The following is a 15,379-nucleotide window of genomic DNA, read 5'->3' as shown; positions in this document are numbered from 1 at the left end:
CCTTCCGCTATTTCACCGTGCCGCCGCTCCGTCCCAGTACGGCAGTTCGCGGTGAGAGGCCGCCGGACTAAAAAGTCGGACATGCAGGACTTTTAGTCCGGCGGCCTTTCGCCGTGCACTGCCGTGCTGCGCCGGAGCTCCGCCCCCGTCCCCATTATAGTCAATGGGGACGGAGCGGCGGTCCGGCTGCATGGTGAAACAGCGGAAGGACGGATCCGACAGGGTGAACAGCCTGTCGGATCCGTCCTGCCGCAAGTGTGAAAGTAGCCTTAAAGATATGACCACACATCACTATCGTGACACAACTGCAGCGCGGCCATGCTGTGCTTGAGTACCGCGTGGCCTTACGAGCAGCAGTTGGCTCCAGTTAACTAATTTAGACTTCGCAGCACCTAAAATACCCCTATGAACTAATCAGGACCACACTGTCTGTTCATGGCTGTGCGGCATCAAGATGGCACCGTGCGGACGCAGCCTAAATGCAGGATATTTTTCAGGATCCATAAAGATCAGTTTTTATTTATGACAGGAATTGAAAAAAATCTGAAGTCAATGGTGCTGCAATTTGGCGGAAAACTCTAGCGGGAGAACTGTTCTTTGGTTACGGCTCTGTTCACCTCTGCATTGATGGTTCCATGCGAAGCCTCCAATGCACATTCCATCAAATTTGCCAGAAAAAATAGTACAACGTTCAACACAGTTTTTTTTGTTTTTTTTTTAAAGTAAAATAACAGACGCCATGATGGAACCTAACAAACAAGACTATAAATCAGTGGGGTCCATTATGCGACACCAACAAGAAAAAAACGAAAAGGAGAAAGCTGGTGTGAACCTAGCCTAAGGCTCTGCTCACATCTGCGTTGAGGCTTCAGTGCGGTACATCATTTTGACAAAATAGTGCTGTATGCTGAGATATCTTCTCTATAAAATATGGTATTGGACATGGGTGAGGACAATACAATGCAGGGCTAGGATTCACCCATCCACTCACCTGGTAAGTTCATCTCTTTTTCATGTAAAGATAGGACTGTGGTAAGGTAAATGGTCCACGGCATCAGCCTTTAGCTATTGGTTGTGGTGCTGCAGATCAGTGCCTACAAAGCACCGGGCACAGGCTGGCCCCACCCATGGTAATTTTAGTCAGTACCTGCATGTATTCAGAGGCTCCTAAAAAAAATGTGCACACCTCTACTTTTTGCCAACAAATCATGGTGTCATGGTCATTATTCAAGGTAAGGATATGGCCTAGCAAGTACCAACTTTAATAGCTGCCCCATGAATCCCTACTTTGTAGCGTTAACTTGACATTAAAGATCACCTATGAGCACAATCCACCCTATTAAACCAGGTAGGGTTGATCCCACCAACTAAAATGATATCTGTCTTGTGGAAATCAGCCGTGGAATTCCCTAAAAAAAGACTTTTATTCTTTGGCCAGATTAGGGCTCCGGTGCACAAGGGGCATGGCCAGCATTGGAAAGCTGAGGAACTGAGGTGTATCGATGGGCTAGGCCCTACACCCCGGGTGCACTGAAGCCCTTATTTGCATAAGGCGTTTGTTTTTTTCTTCTTAGGAACGCCACAACCGATTTTCACAAGACAGGTATTACTGTAATCGGCAAGGTCAACCCCACCAAGAAGTATCCCTGGTTTAATAGGCTTGATCCTGCTGATAAATGCTCTTTATGTGTATTAAATGCATTGTGTCAAGATCATATTTGCCATATTTGATGTATTCCAACCTGGTAGAGGTCAAAACGGCGCTCTTTCGGCCTCTCAGGAGTCTGCTATATGTTACAGGAAATGGCCTGGCAAATACGGCAAACGACGCTACAAATGCAATGTGCAAGCAGATTTAACAGGCCCCTTACGTAGAATATTTTAGATGTAGTGGTCCTTTAAGATGTACAGTACTTGCATTTCCTCCCAGAAATGCTGATCCTACCAATAATGTTGCTGTGCCTTACATTGGCTGTCGTCAGCTGTTTCAGCACAAGATGATTACACGTCCTCTAATGTCCATGTGAAGTCAGCACCATGTGTGGAGCTTGGATTACCACCGTGCTGATGCACACATAGATCACGTCTCCAATGTCTTTACTTAATAGCAGGTTTGTTAAACCGTTAATTAGTTTGTCTTGTTATATCCTATCTTACTTAACAGGATATCCTGCAGTTCATTCTGAATCAGAAAGATGGAGCAAAGAGCCAGGTCTGAAGATAAACCATTGGGAGACATACCTCAGGCCTGTGGCTAAAAGGAAGAAGGACAACATCATGCGAAGAGGAACAAAGTATTAACTTTTTTCAAGTATTTTAATATGAAGCCATTTTGGTTTGGTTTCTACAAGTCTAAAATGCTCAAGCATGTTCCTGATATGTCTTGTAAAGCACAAACGTATAACATTTGATATAAAGTCATTACATTGAAAATGTATGTAAACATAACGTGAACACATGACGAGACCGACCAGAGCATTTATTGCACCTTGGCTTTTCGAACAAGGCACAATTTATAGAATATGGTCATCATTTACACCCAGTGATGGCAGTCATCTTGGATATTAAGCCACTTTCAGCCTAGACAAGTGGCATGGTGAGACATAAAGCACAAAGTACTACATACCTTCAACTTGTCATTGACCAAATCACCTTCTAGAAGATATTACCTCATAAAGTTTTCATAAGAACTCTGCCATTGGTGACAACCGCCTTCATGTGACTGGTGTGGGCTTGAGATATTAAAGACAGGCTTTCCCAACTGGTGGCTTTCCAGCTATCAGCCTTCAGCAGGGCATGGTGGGAGTTGTAGTTTTACAACAGCTGGAGGGCCGCAGGTTGGGCACCACTGGTTTAGGGCATACTTGTCTGCCACATTAGGCTTTCCCAACTGGTGGCTCTCCAGCTGTTACAAAACTACAACACTCAACGTGCCCTGACAGTCTGCGGCCAAAAGTGTATGATGGGACAACAGTTTGGCAACAGCTGAAGGGGCCACAGGTTGGAGATGAATGATTTAGGGAAGGGATGCCCAACCTGCGGCCCTCCAGCTGTTGCAAAACTACAACTCCCAGCATGCCTGGACAGCCTACAGCTATCAGCCTACAGCAGGGCATGGTGGGAGTTGTAGTTTTACAACAGCTGGAGGGCCGTAGGTTGGGCATCACTGGTTTAGGGCATACTTGTCTGCCACATTAGCATCGTTGTTTCTATTTATTGAAGGTAACATAACCCTTTGAAGGATAACTCCAAATCCGTTGACTTTCTGGAGTCCATTGGGGCATGCTACCCTATTCCTGCAGTGAAAAGTGACAGAAACCGGGACAGATGCTCTAAACCGTAGCGTGAACAGAGCCTAACCAGTTGTTATTTGGCCTGTTTTGGGCTGTCCTAGAGACAGAAAAGGATATCTACACATCTACAGATAGATTTATTTAGGGCATGCCATAAAATCCAACAAAGAATAGTCACCGCTTACACGTTTCGAACAAGCTTGGTTGGACTAAGGTTAAGAACACCAAGGGTGTTGGAAACACGTAAGCAGTGACTATTCTTTGTTGGATTTTATGAAAGTCTCTAGAAATAATTTTAGTTTGTGGATCCTTGAGCCTTTCTTCTGATTTACTATTTGGCACACAAATAGGGCTTAAAGATGAGATTTTAATATTGATGGCTTATCCTCAGGATAGCTCTTCAACATCTGATCGGTGGGAGTCCAACACTCTGCACCCGGCCAATTAGTTGCTTGAAAAGGTCATGGAGGTCAGTGAGCACTGTGGTCTCCTCACAGTATGCCAAGCACAGCGCCGTACATTGTATAGTCGCTGTGCTTGGTATTGTAGCTCAGGCCCGTCACTTGAATGGGACTGAGCTACTCCCAGGCCATGTGACCAATGAAAGTGACGTCACTGGCCTAGGAAGAGGCCCCGGCGCTCTGGTGAGCAATACAGTGTAGAGCTGTGCTTGGTATACTGTAAGGAACCCACTACGTTCACTGGAGTGCCATGGCCTCTTAAAACAGCTGATCGACAGGAGGGTGCCAGGAGTTGGACACCCAATGGTCTGATATTAATGACCTATCTTGAGGATAGACCATCAATATGAAAATCTCAGACAACCCCTTCAAGTTCTATAGAAATAACCTGACTCTTCTGCACAGATGCCAGTGCTTATTAAAGAAGAGGCTGCCATTATAATTTCTCTCCTCTTGCAAATATTTGTACTCTGCCAGGCAGCCAAAAAACTGTTGGTGCTGGGCTATGAGTGGGCTAAATTTCCAATCTGTTCAATACATTTTTATTCAGATGCCTGGAGAACATTGGGCTCTGGAACAAAAGTCAGCTCACCCAACTTTTATCCAATGTTTATAGTCCAATTACTAAGATGATTTGGAACGTGAGCATTAAGAAATGAACAGCAAATCCTATTCTGCCAGGAGGCAATTGGTTTCTTCTCACAGAAGCAATCAGAAGGCAAACAAGCTGAGATCTAAATGCTCCGTGACTGTAGAAGTCTGGGCATAGGTCTCTCATAAAATAAATGGGGCAGAGTTCTTACCCCCACGCTCTGCTAGTTGTGATGAGGAACATGATCTGACATCAAAAAGTGAGCACAATTTCATAAAGACCTCTTGTATCAACCATATCCTGTTTGCCCACAGCATTCAATCACAGTTCATGTTTCTTTATGAAGTGAAGATTAAAAATGAAAGCTGAACTCTGGTCACTACAGTCAACAATGCGTATTTCATGATAATTTCAATATCATCTTTGAAGACCTGGTTAAGAAAAATGAAAATCTCATGACCAACTATTGAAAAATTTAGCATGCCATTAATTGCAGAAACGCACGTAATGAAATTCTGTATTGGTGGTGGATTTTTTTCTTTACCTCTGCTCCCACTGAAGTGAATGGTAGCGTTGTTGCAGTAACCAGCTCTGTACACTATACCGTGGACCGAGCTGTGTAGTTCGGATGCCGGGGCTACTATGGAACAGATGATCGGTGAAGGCGCCAGGTGTCTGACCACCGCCAATCAGATATTTGTGGCCTACCGTGAAGATAGCCCATCAATATTAAAATCCTGGACAACCGCCTTCAAGAAAAGAGCTCAACACTCTTGGTGGCTGTATGAGGCTTCTAACCACTCGACAGGCAAAAGTATAGGTGCATTTAGTAAAGCACAATACCTGGGCACTGCATGGGGCTCATATAATAAAAGTGCTCAGACCCTTACCGAAATGCAGAATTAGGATGGATTATCCGGTAAATTAGAAAGCCACAATGCATTCACAATGTGTCCTGCAAGATGTATGCACACAAAAAGCTGTCTAGTTTCCAACCCAATAAAGACTCTAACCTCCTTTGGCATAGCTCAGAAATTTCCCTTCAGATTACTGATGTCAGAGACATCCTAATTGTTGAGGGGAGCCTTGAAATTGAAACTGAAAGATGATCATTTCTGGCTGGATTTTCCCATTAAGTGCTAAAGCTGGTACTTATCGTGAATCTGTCAATATGTTTTACTGCCCTGACTAAGGGTAACATAAACTAGAGACAGACACCCCAAGCAAAATGCTGGGTCACCTTGTTTAAGCTATCCAGCCATTTGCTAAAATCAAGCCAATGAGTCCTGATATTCATGAGGGCCTGACTCTCTCTCATGAATATCAGGACTTTCTGGCACCTGCTGTGTACTGAGCCAACTCTACTGAATGCTGGAGCTGTTCCACAAAAGATTGGGTTATGTAAAGAAAGTGACCTGAGGTTTTGCCTAGGTTATCTGTGAATAGTTTAGGTTATCCTTAAGGTGGATTTACATGAGCCAATTATCGGGCAGATCCTGCGAACGCTCGTTCCCGACAATCTGCTATCTAAATGTGCCGCTGATCACCCGATGAACAAGCCAAACGCTCGTTCATCTGGTGATCCTGTCGTGCAGGTACCATCATCGTTTCTGGGCAGCAAATCGTGCTGTCTAAATAGCGATCTGCCGCCCAGAAACCATGATTCTGTATGAGGACAAGCGATACCTAGTCCTCCTACTGTGAAGGAGGTTGCTGAAGGTCTCCTTCACTGGGCGAGCAGCGCCATCGGCCCGTTTAAACCCACCATTAGGGCACCAGAAAACTAGTGATAGATTCCCTTTAATAAGATTTTATAAAATGCACACATCCATCCTAACCTCAAGAAATGCTTCTTGCCAGATGGAAGGTCAAGGGTCTCGTGGAGTTCCTCAAGGTGGACATAGAAATGCAAAGTGCTTTGATAGCAGGTCAAAATGACTCTTAATTTCTAGAGTATATATGATGCTGGGTGCCTACTTTCAGTTTTTTTCCTTCTGTTTAATGCTAAAGCTAAAAATGAATTAACAGCAGTATTGCTTATTCCATATCATCATGTGTTAAGTGCTTCAGAAGATTGTCATTAATGTCTACATGTTTACTTGCCTTCGTGTATTTGCTGCTCCATTTTGCACTCTGGTTGTCTTTTCAGACTCGCAGTGCCAGACTTGCCCCCCTTTCCAGATAAGAAGTGCCCTTTTGTTCTGAGATATTGATGGTCGATTGGCCAAAAATAAGTATGTATGTATGAGAACATGACCACAAGGATATCTGAATAGTTGATTATCCAGATACAAGGTAAACCTGGCCCTTTTAGGTCAGCACACAGTTTTATTCAGGATCCTTTTTATGTATTGGATCATGCATACTACCAACTAGTGCAGGGGCGGAACCTAAAAGTGGCCCCATGTTGTAGGTGGGACTAAATGGATTGAAGACGGGGCAACAGAAGTAGGCAGGGCCAACACAAGTAGACAGGGACAACACAAGTAAAAAAGTTACAACAGAAGTAGGCAGGGACAACACAAGTAGACAGGGACAACACAAGTAGGCAGGGACAACACAAGTAGACAGGGACAACACAAGTAGACAGGGACAACACAAGTAGGCAGGGCCAACACAAGTAGACAGGGACAACACAAGTAGGCAGGGCCAACACAAGTAGGCAGGGCCAACACAAGTAGACAGGGACAACACAAGTAGGCAGGGCCAACAGAAGTAGGCAGGGCCAACACAAGTAGACAGGGACAACACAAGTAGGCAGGGACAACACAAGTAGGCAGGGACAACACAAGTAGACAGGGACAACACAAGTAGACAGGGACAACACAAGTAGACAGGGACAACACAAGTAGGCAGGGCCAACAGAAGTAGGCAGGGCCAACACAAGTAGACAGGGACAACACAAGTAGGCAGGGACAACACAAGTAGGCAGGGACAACACAAGTAGACAGGGACAACACAAGTAGGCAGGGACAACACAAGTAGACAGGGACAACACAAGTAGGCAGGGACAACACAAGTAGACAGGGACAACACAAGTAGGCAGGGACAACACAAGTAGGCAGGGACAACACAAGTAGACAGGGACAACACAAGTAGGCAGGGCCAACAGAAGTAGGCAGGGCCAACACAAGTAGACAGGGACAACACAAGTAGGCAGGGACAACACAAGTAGGCAGGGACAACACAAGTAGACAGGGACAACACAAGTAGGCAGGGACAACACAAGTAGACAGGGACAACACAAGTAGGCAGGGACAACACAAGTAGACAGGGACAACACAAGTAGACAGGGACAACACAAGTAGGCAGGGCCAACAGAAGTAGGCAGGGCCAACACAAGTAGACAGGGCCAACACAAGTAGGCAGGGACAACACAAGTAGACAGGGACAACACAAGTAGACAGGGACAACACAAGTAGGCAGGGCCAACACAAGTAGACAGGGACAACACAAGTAGGCAGGGCCAACACAAGTAGGCAGGGCCAACACAAGTAGACAGGGACAACACAAGTAGGCAGGGCCAACAGAAGTAGGCAGGGCCAACACAAGTAGACAGGGACAACACAAGTAGGCAGGGACAACACAAGTAGGCAGGGACAACACAAGTAGACAGGGACAACACAAGTAGACAGGGACAACACAAGTAGGCAGGGACAACACAAGTAGGCAGGGCCAACAGAAGTAGGCAGGGCCAACACAAGTAGACAGGGACAACACAAGTAGGCAGGGACAACACAAGTAGGCAGGGACAACACAAGTAGACAGGGACAACACAAGTAGGCAGGGACAACACAAGTAGACAGGGACAACACAAGTAGACAGGGACAACACAAGTAGGCAGGGCCAACAGAAGTAGGCAGGGACAACACAAGTAGACAGGGACAACACAAGTAGGCAGGGACAACACAAGTAGGCAGGGACAACACAAGTAGACAGGGACAACACAAGTAGGCAGGGACAACACAAGTAGACAGGGACAACACAAGTAGACAGGGACAACACAAGTAGGCAGGGCCAACACAAATAGGCAGGGCCAACACAAGTAGGCAGGGCCAACACAAGTAGACAGGGCCAACACAAGTAGGCAGGGCCAACACAAGTAGACAGGGCCAACACAAGTAGACAGGGACAACACAAGTAGGCAGGGCCAACACAAGTAGACAGGGCCAACACAAGTAGGCAGGGACAACACAAGTAGGCAGGGCCAACACAAGTAGGCAGGGACAACACAAGTAGGCAGGGCCAACACAAGTAGGCAGGGACAACACAAGTAGGCAGGGACAACACAAGTAGGCAGGGACAACACAAGTAGACAGGGCCAGCAATACCATAGTGCAGCACAAAATACTGCCGCCCTCTCCAAAGTATTCAACTGTATCATCGTCCTGAGGATGGTAATACAGTTCGGTTCAGGAAGGCAACAACTGCCGTTGAGCATCAAGGAGAGCTTGGGTGGCCCCCTGGGTATCGGCCCACCAGAAAATCTCCCTGTAGGCTCTATGGCCAGTCCGCCCCTGAAGTAGTGGTATGTTGATATTGCAGCAAGTTCCTTCAACTGCTATATACTGGACTAAGTTCTCCTCTAGAAGCATTGGTTTTAGTGCTCCTGGGGGAAAAAACACCCCACGATAAGGTACCCACATGAAACTATGCAGGTCACCATATGGTTCTGTATAGTCTGCTGGATTAGGAGTTGAAAGGCATATGGCTGTGTGTATATGGCCTTAAAGGGATTTCCAGATTTCTTATATTGATGGCCTATCCTTCATTCCCATGGACCAGATAGGATGCATTCAGACAGTTTCCACTGTGCAAGCAATAGGGTTCACTTACTAACATTGCATTTAATGGCGACACTTCCAGTAAACTGTAATATCCAATCATTTGCTTTCATTCTCCGTCTGGCTTCTGTGCTTTCGTGCAGTGTTAGCAGTGTTAGTAAATGAGCATTAGATAAAGCACACTTCTATTATCCTCCGTGCTCATGTAATGTTAATGATCATTTAATCAGCCTATTGCCAAAGGTAATGAATAATATCAATGTATTTTTTCATATCGCCATTCCATTTTGGATCTGTATGGTATCTCAAATGTTATGATGCTGTTAACAAGCATGTGCATGGCGTATGTTCTTGCACTGTACTCTGGGAACTTCCTCTACATGGTTGGGAGCATTGTAATTATGGGGGGGGGGGAGGTGTTTCTATTGACGAATGCTTATGATTTTGTATAACACAATGTGAGGGTCATTCTGTGATATTCATAATAATAAAGATTTTATAGAAATATGTTTGTATTATTGAAGATTATTTTCTAATCTCACCTCATACATTGACTGCATAGTGGTAGGATATGTATACATCTTTTGCCTCATCCCTTGGTGCTTCGCCCCTGTGGGTCAGCTGCCAACTCTATCAGGACTACTCCAGGAGGCAGCAGCCTGGTTGGTTCCCTGCAGTGAAGTCCAAATTTCTGTGGTTAAAAGGTGAATACTAGCCGGGACAGCGCCCTTAGGTTTAGCCCACAGTCAAACTAGTTAGTTGGCACAATGGGTCCGCACCCACTGTTACAACATTGTGTAAGTGTCACCAATTGGATGCACAAGGCAGAAGCGGGTGAATACACAGGAGCATTTTGTTTCAGTAACAGCTACCATGTCTTGATTTATCACCCACCAAGGGAATACGAAGAGGGTCCCATCAGTGCAGCAGCAACAGGTCCTATCACCCACCAAGGGAATACGAAGAGGCTCCCATCAGTGCAGCAACGGGTCCTATCACCCACCAAGGGAATACGAAGAGGGTCCCATCAGTGCAGCAACAGGTCCTATCACCCACCAAGGGAATACGAAGAGGGTCCCATCAGTGAAGCAATGGGTCCTATCACCCACCAAGGGAATATGAAGAGGGTCCCATCAGTGAAGCAATGGGTCCTATCACCCACCAAGGGAAATCGAAGAGGGTCCCATCAGTGAGGCAATGGGTCCCATCACCCACCAAGGGAATATGAAGAGGCTCCCATCAGTGCAGCAACGGGTCCCATCACCCACCAAGGGAATACGAAGAGGCTCCCGTCAATGCAACAACAGGTCCCATTACCCACTAAGGGAATACAAAGAGGGTCCCATCAGTGCAGCAGCGGGTCCTATCACCCACCAAGGGAAAACAAAGAGGGTCCCATCAGTGCAGCAGAGGGTCCTGGAATCAATCTCGCCTGAGAGAAGCTTAGTGTGCTATATCTATCGCAACCATTTGAGGTTAGTGGTTCGAGATGCTCCAACAAATTTTTACTTGGTGCCAGACAATGCTGCCCTAGGGAGTTTTTACCTTGTGCCTTGAAATTTCCAAAAGCAGCCACAGTAGGAACTCATGGCCAAAGGTCTTAAAATTAAAAATTAAATGAATGTCAATGGCAGCATTAAGGTACAGATAGAGAGAAGATGATGGGTATGAAATAGGGTTGCCCACCAATCAGCTGTTTCAAGTAGCCGCCAGCGCCGGAAGCTATACAGAAGGCTCCGTCTGCAGTGACGAAATCAGGAAACCTCTGGGGTTGAGAAGCAAACATCACTTTTTGATCTTTCATCTTTCTGGCTAAGGACAATCTAAGTCTGTGACCTACAGTAATGGATGGAAGGTAGCAAGAAAAAGCTGCAAGATTGGTATGCAGGAAGCAAGCAGAGAGAGGGAAGATGGAGAATACTGTACATCTGACCGGCTACACTGAACATAATGCAGGGGGTTTGATTAGTGACTCAGTATTGGACACAATGATCATACGGCAATTCGCTGCCATTCATGCAGAAAAGCCTATGAGACAGACACAAATGTCCAGCGGACAGAGTTAAGGTCGTGAGGTCAGGAGTAAACAGAGGCATTGAGCATCATCTGCATACAGATGGTATTCACTGCCAAGCAAACCAATTCTCTCTCCAAACTGGAAAGTAAATGAAAAAGAGAATAGCCCTCAGGACTAATTATTGATTGACAGCGAGAGAACAATCTGTGACCTCGCCGGGATCCAGCAGCAAATTGTCCAGAAGGAAAGGAATTAAAGAGACAGGAGAAGTCATCTCTATATGTTCTTTTCCATGGCCAAAATATGAATGGCTTTGTCTTACGATAAGTCATTAAAGGGGTTTTACACTGCTAGATAGAGCAGAGGATTGTCGAGAAGGAAGCGTTCCTTCCTGGCAATCGCCCGCTCGTCAGTGGAGGAGACCGCTGCATTTACATGAAATAACCCCCCAAACTAGAGCAAGCGATGTACAGTCTAAGTGATGCTGAGTCCAGTTATGTCATTATTATCTTCACACTCACTTGCAGTCCAACCCTGTGCTCCCACAAACTAGCAGTAAACTGCACTGACAGGACTCCTCTTTGAGTCCTCCCGATTATGTGCATGAGCTCAGGAGTCCTCTCAATGCATTTTACATTGGCCAACCATGTATGTGTTTTCAGTAGCCAGAGAAGAGAACACTTCTATCAGACACCTCTGGTGCCAGCCTTTATCCTGGGAGAATGAAAGGATAGGGCAAAAAATCACCCGATCCCGCTCTCCCCCAACATCAAAAAGGGAGAGTCAGCCGGCTCCACAGAAAATGCTGCTTTTGACCAACAATAAACTAATGAGTTTAAGGGTTTTCCCGGATTTACATATTGATAACCTATCCTCAGGACAGGCCATCAGTATTAGATTGGTGGGGGTCTGAGTCCTGGCACCCCCACTGACCAGCTGTATGACGAGGCCACGGCGCTCCGTGAGCACTTAGGCCTCCTCCTAGGCCACGCCACGTCATGTTCACAGGGTCACATGACCTAGGCACAGCTCAGTACCATTCAAGTGAATGGGGCTGAGCTGTGATACCAAGCACAGCCACTATGAAATGGGTGGCACTGTGCTTGGTTAGCTGTGAGGAAGCCGCGGCACTCACGGGAGCACCGCGGTCTTCTCAAACAGCTGATCAGCGTGGGTGCTGGGAGTCGGACCCGCTCCAATCCCATATTGATGACCTATTACGAGCATAGTCCAGTGGAATGTGACAATAAATCACAAGATTATATACTAACAGCCCGTCCGTTCTTCCTTTGATCTACATGGGACACCTGCCCTGGGACACGCGCACCGCCACTCTATTTCCCACAGTGCCGATCGATATATTGCATACACTATTAAGAGCATAGGTCATCGATATGTAAATCTCGGAAAACCCGTTTAGCAGTGTCACCCTGTTCCAAATGCTCTTGTTGATACATAGAGGGAAGCAATGGAAGTAAGGGCGGATTCGCATTTGCATTATGCAATTCCGTTATTGGTTCCGTTAAAATAATGGAATTTTAGGACGGAATGCAAAACGGAAACCTTTGGAGGCATTTCGTTTTGATTGATCCGTCATAATAGAGGTAATATGGGCAAACATACATAACAGGACTTTTTTTTTCCGTCCTGGATAACGGAAACCAGACGGATCCGATTATGACGGCTCAAAACGGAATGCCTCTAAAGGTTTCTCTGCCTCTAAACATTCCGTTATAAGGGAATTGCATTACGCAAATGTGAACCTGTCCTAATATAAAGGAATGTTGATGCATGCAAAGGTCTTGTTTCACCACTGCAGACATGGGAGGTATCGGTACCACCAGACACGTTATTACTTATATCTTGCAAACAGAACATACCTTTGGATTCCTGTTTTTCCCAGAATTCTTGAACTTTCTTATTAATATCTTTATTCTCTCTGAGATCTTTTTGCCACTGGCGTAATTCTTGGACCTCTGGATCACAGCGTACCTAGTGAAGAACAAAGTAAAATAAAATCTGCGACCTCCTGTCCCCCTCTTAGTCACAGCATCTACTTGCCAGGAGGCAGAGTAAAGTCATTGGAAGGGTCAATTTAATATACAAAAAGTTATCAACAATATTTCCTACTTCTAAAAGTTTTGCCTGTTGTGTTGGCCGGCACAGAGGATATTTGCTTTTCTCTACAGCATTTGTGTCCTGTGTCAAAGAGTATCAACCAACAGAGATGAGAGACGTAATGGTCCCCCGGCAATTGCAGAATGCCATTTGTATTGACTCAGGCGCCTGAGAAGTTCAAGGGGAGAAAACTAACAGAGATGATGATGGAGACTCCACGAAAATGACCAGGAAAGAAGATTTATACATTAAAGCGACTGGTGATAGGGAATGAACTGGAAACTCAAGAAGATGAGCATAGACAGTGCAATATGTCATGAACCTAATATGCAAATGTTGGATCTCTTGCTTCCTGATGGCCTCGAAGAAGCTCACCCTTTTGGAAAGGACTATGTATCAACGCTAGTACTTGCAGAGAGAAGTGGTACTGCTACAGAGCTTCAGGTTTCATGTACCTGGTGCACAATGACATGGATATATATGGTGTTTGGAGACGGTTCATGGCATATTGATTAGACCCCCACTGAAGCCAAGAAGGTGTAGACCACAGCAGCTACCACCCTTTCTTAGACAGTGCCATCCCAAACCAGTGCTCCCTCTGTGAAAGGTTGTCATTTCACCAATTACTTATGCAACTAGCTGAAACGTTCTTTAGGCCTTACATGGGCCAATTTATGGCGCCTCTCCGTGGCACCATATTACAAGGATGTGCTCCTCTAGGAGCTTGGCCTTGTAAAACAAAGTGTGATGGAGCATGCCAAGATTATTTTCTGTCGGATTTGTACGGAGGTATTGTTAGGGTACTTTCACACTAGCGTTATTCTTTTCCGGTATAAGAACTCGGGGCTCAATATCGTAAAAGAACTGAGCAGTTTTATCCGAATGCATTCTGAATGGAGAGCGTTCCGTTCAGGATGCATCAGTTCAGTCCCTCTTACGGTATTTGGCCGGAGAAAATACCGCAGCAAGCTGCGGTATTTTCACGGTTCAAAATTCCAGAAAACGTATTATTTTCCGCTGAAATGCATTGTGATCAGGCACCAAGTGTTCCAGAAAAACAGAAGCGGTTTCCCGGTCTGCGCAATGCGCAGACCTTTAAAAATGTGAAAAAAAATAAATTCCGGATCCGTTTTTTCAGATGACACCAGAGAGACGGATCCGGTATTGCAATGTTGGAACTGCCTGCCGGAATTCAAATACGCAAGTGTGAAAGTACCCTAAGGCCTCACTTCAGGTGCCACAGGACGTCTCCACTCTGTGCCGGCATCACAGCCATGGAGCCACAGAGCTGGAACGGGGCGCTGGGAACATTTCTTAACAGGTACTGCTTAGAGGGGTGGAATTTAACAAATATAAATCCTGGACAACCGCTTTAAAGGGGTTGTCTAAGTTACACCAAAATTGGCTGAAGGCAGGGACTGCGGCACAGTCTGATACATTTCACCCCTTCTTTTTCCAGCACCGCCAGTCCTATGGCTCCCTCTGGTCTTTGTTTACTTGGCTGCAGCAGTGACATGCCCGTATACAAGTATGACTGCCGCAGCCAATGACTGCACTCAGCGGTAAACAGCACGTGACCGCAGAGGGCAGTCATTGGCTGCAGTGGTCATGTGTGTATATGAGCATGTCACAGCTGCAGCCAACTAACCAAAGACCGCAGCAGCTGCACAGGGGGGGGTCAAACAGTGACGATGTTACGCTCTCACAGTCCTTCCCTTTGGCCACATTTTTGCCTAACCCAGACAACCCCCTCAGAAGTGGCTCCATTGCTGAGCTTCACATCAGATTACTTCTGACTATAATCTATTACACATCTCCACTTATACTAAGGGCCCTGGTACACTGACTGGTGCAACCTGTGGGAACCTTATGGTGTAAACGTCCCATTAGGCCAGGCATGCTCAACCTGCGGCCCTCCAGCTGTTGCAAAACTACAACTCCCAGCATGCCTGAACAGCCTAAAGCAGGGCATGGTGGGAGTTGTAGTTTTACAACAGCTGGAGGGCCGCAGGTTGAGCATCCCTGCATTATACTGTACAAGCAGCATAACTCATCGGTTTTGCACTGTGTGGTGTTCTGCGATGACAAACTGGAGCTACATCAGACATTCAGGG

At 46.0% G+C, this 15,379-nt stretch overlaps 1 protein-coding gene across 1 annotated transcript in view; it reads right to left on the bottom strand.

The window, feature by feature from the left end:
* IQCK (IQ motif containing K) overlaps nucleotides 1–15,379 on the bottom strand; it is an 84,191-nt gene that overhangs the window by 16,270 nt on the left and 52,542 nt on the right. The window contains exon 8 of the mRNA XM_040441436.1: nucleotides 13,028–13,139. Within this exon, the coding sequence (XP_040297370.1) occupies nucleotides 13,028–13,139 (112 nt within the window). The remainder of the gene's footprint in view (nucleotides 1–13,027; nucleotides 13,140–15,379) is intronic.

This window comes from Bufo bufo, chromosome 7 (genome assembly GCF_905171765.1).
Source record: "Bufo bufo chromosome 7, aBufBuf1.1, whole genome shotgun sequence".
NCBI lineage: Eukaryota > Metazoa > Chordata > Amphibia > Anura > Bufonidae > Bufo > Bufo bufo.
This window is presented reverse-complemented; position numbering and strand designations above follow the sequence as displayed.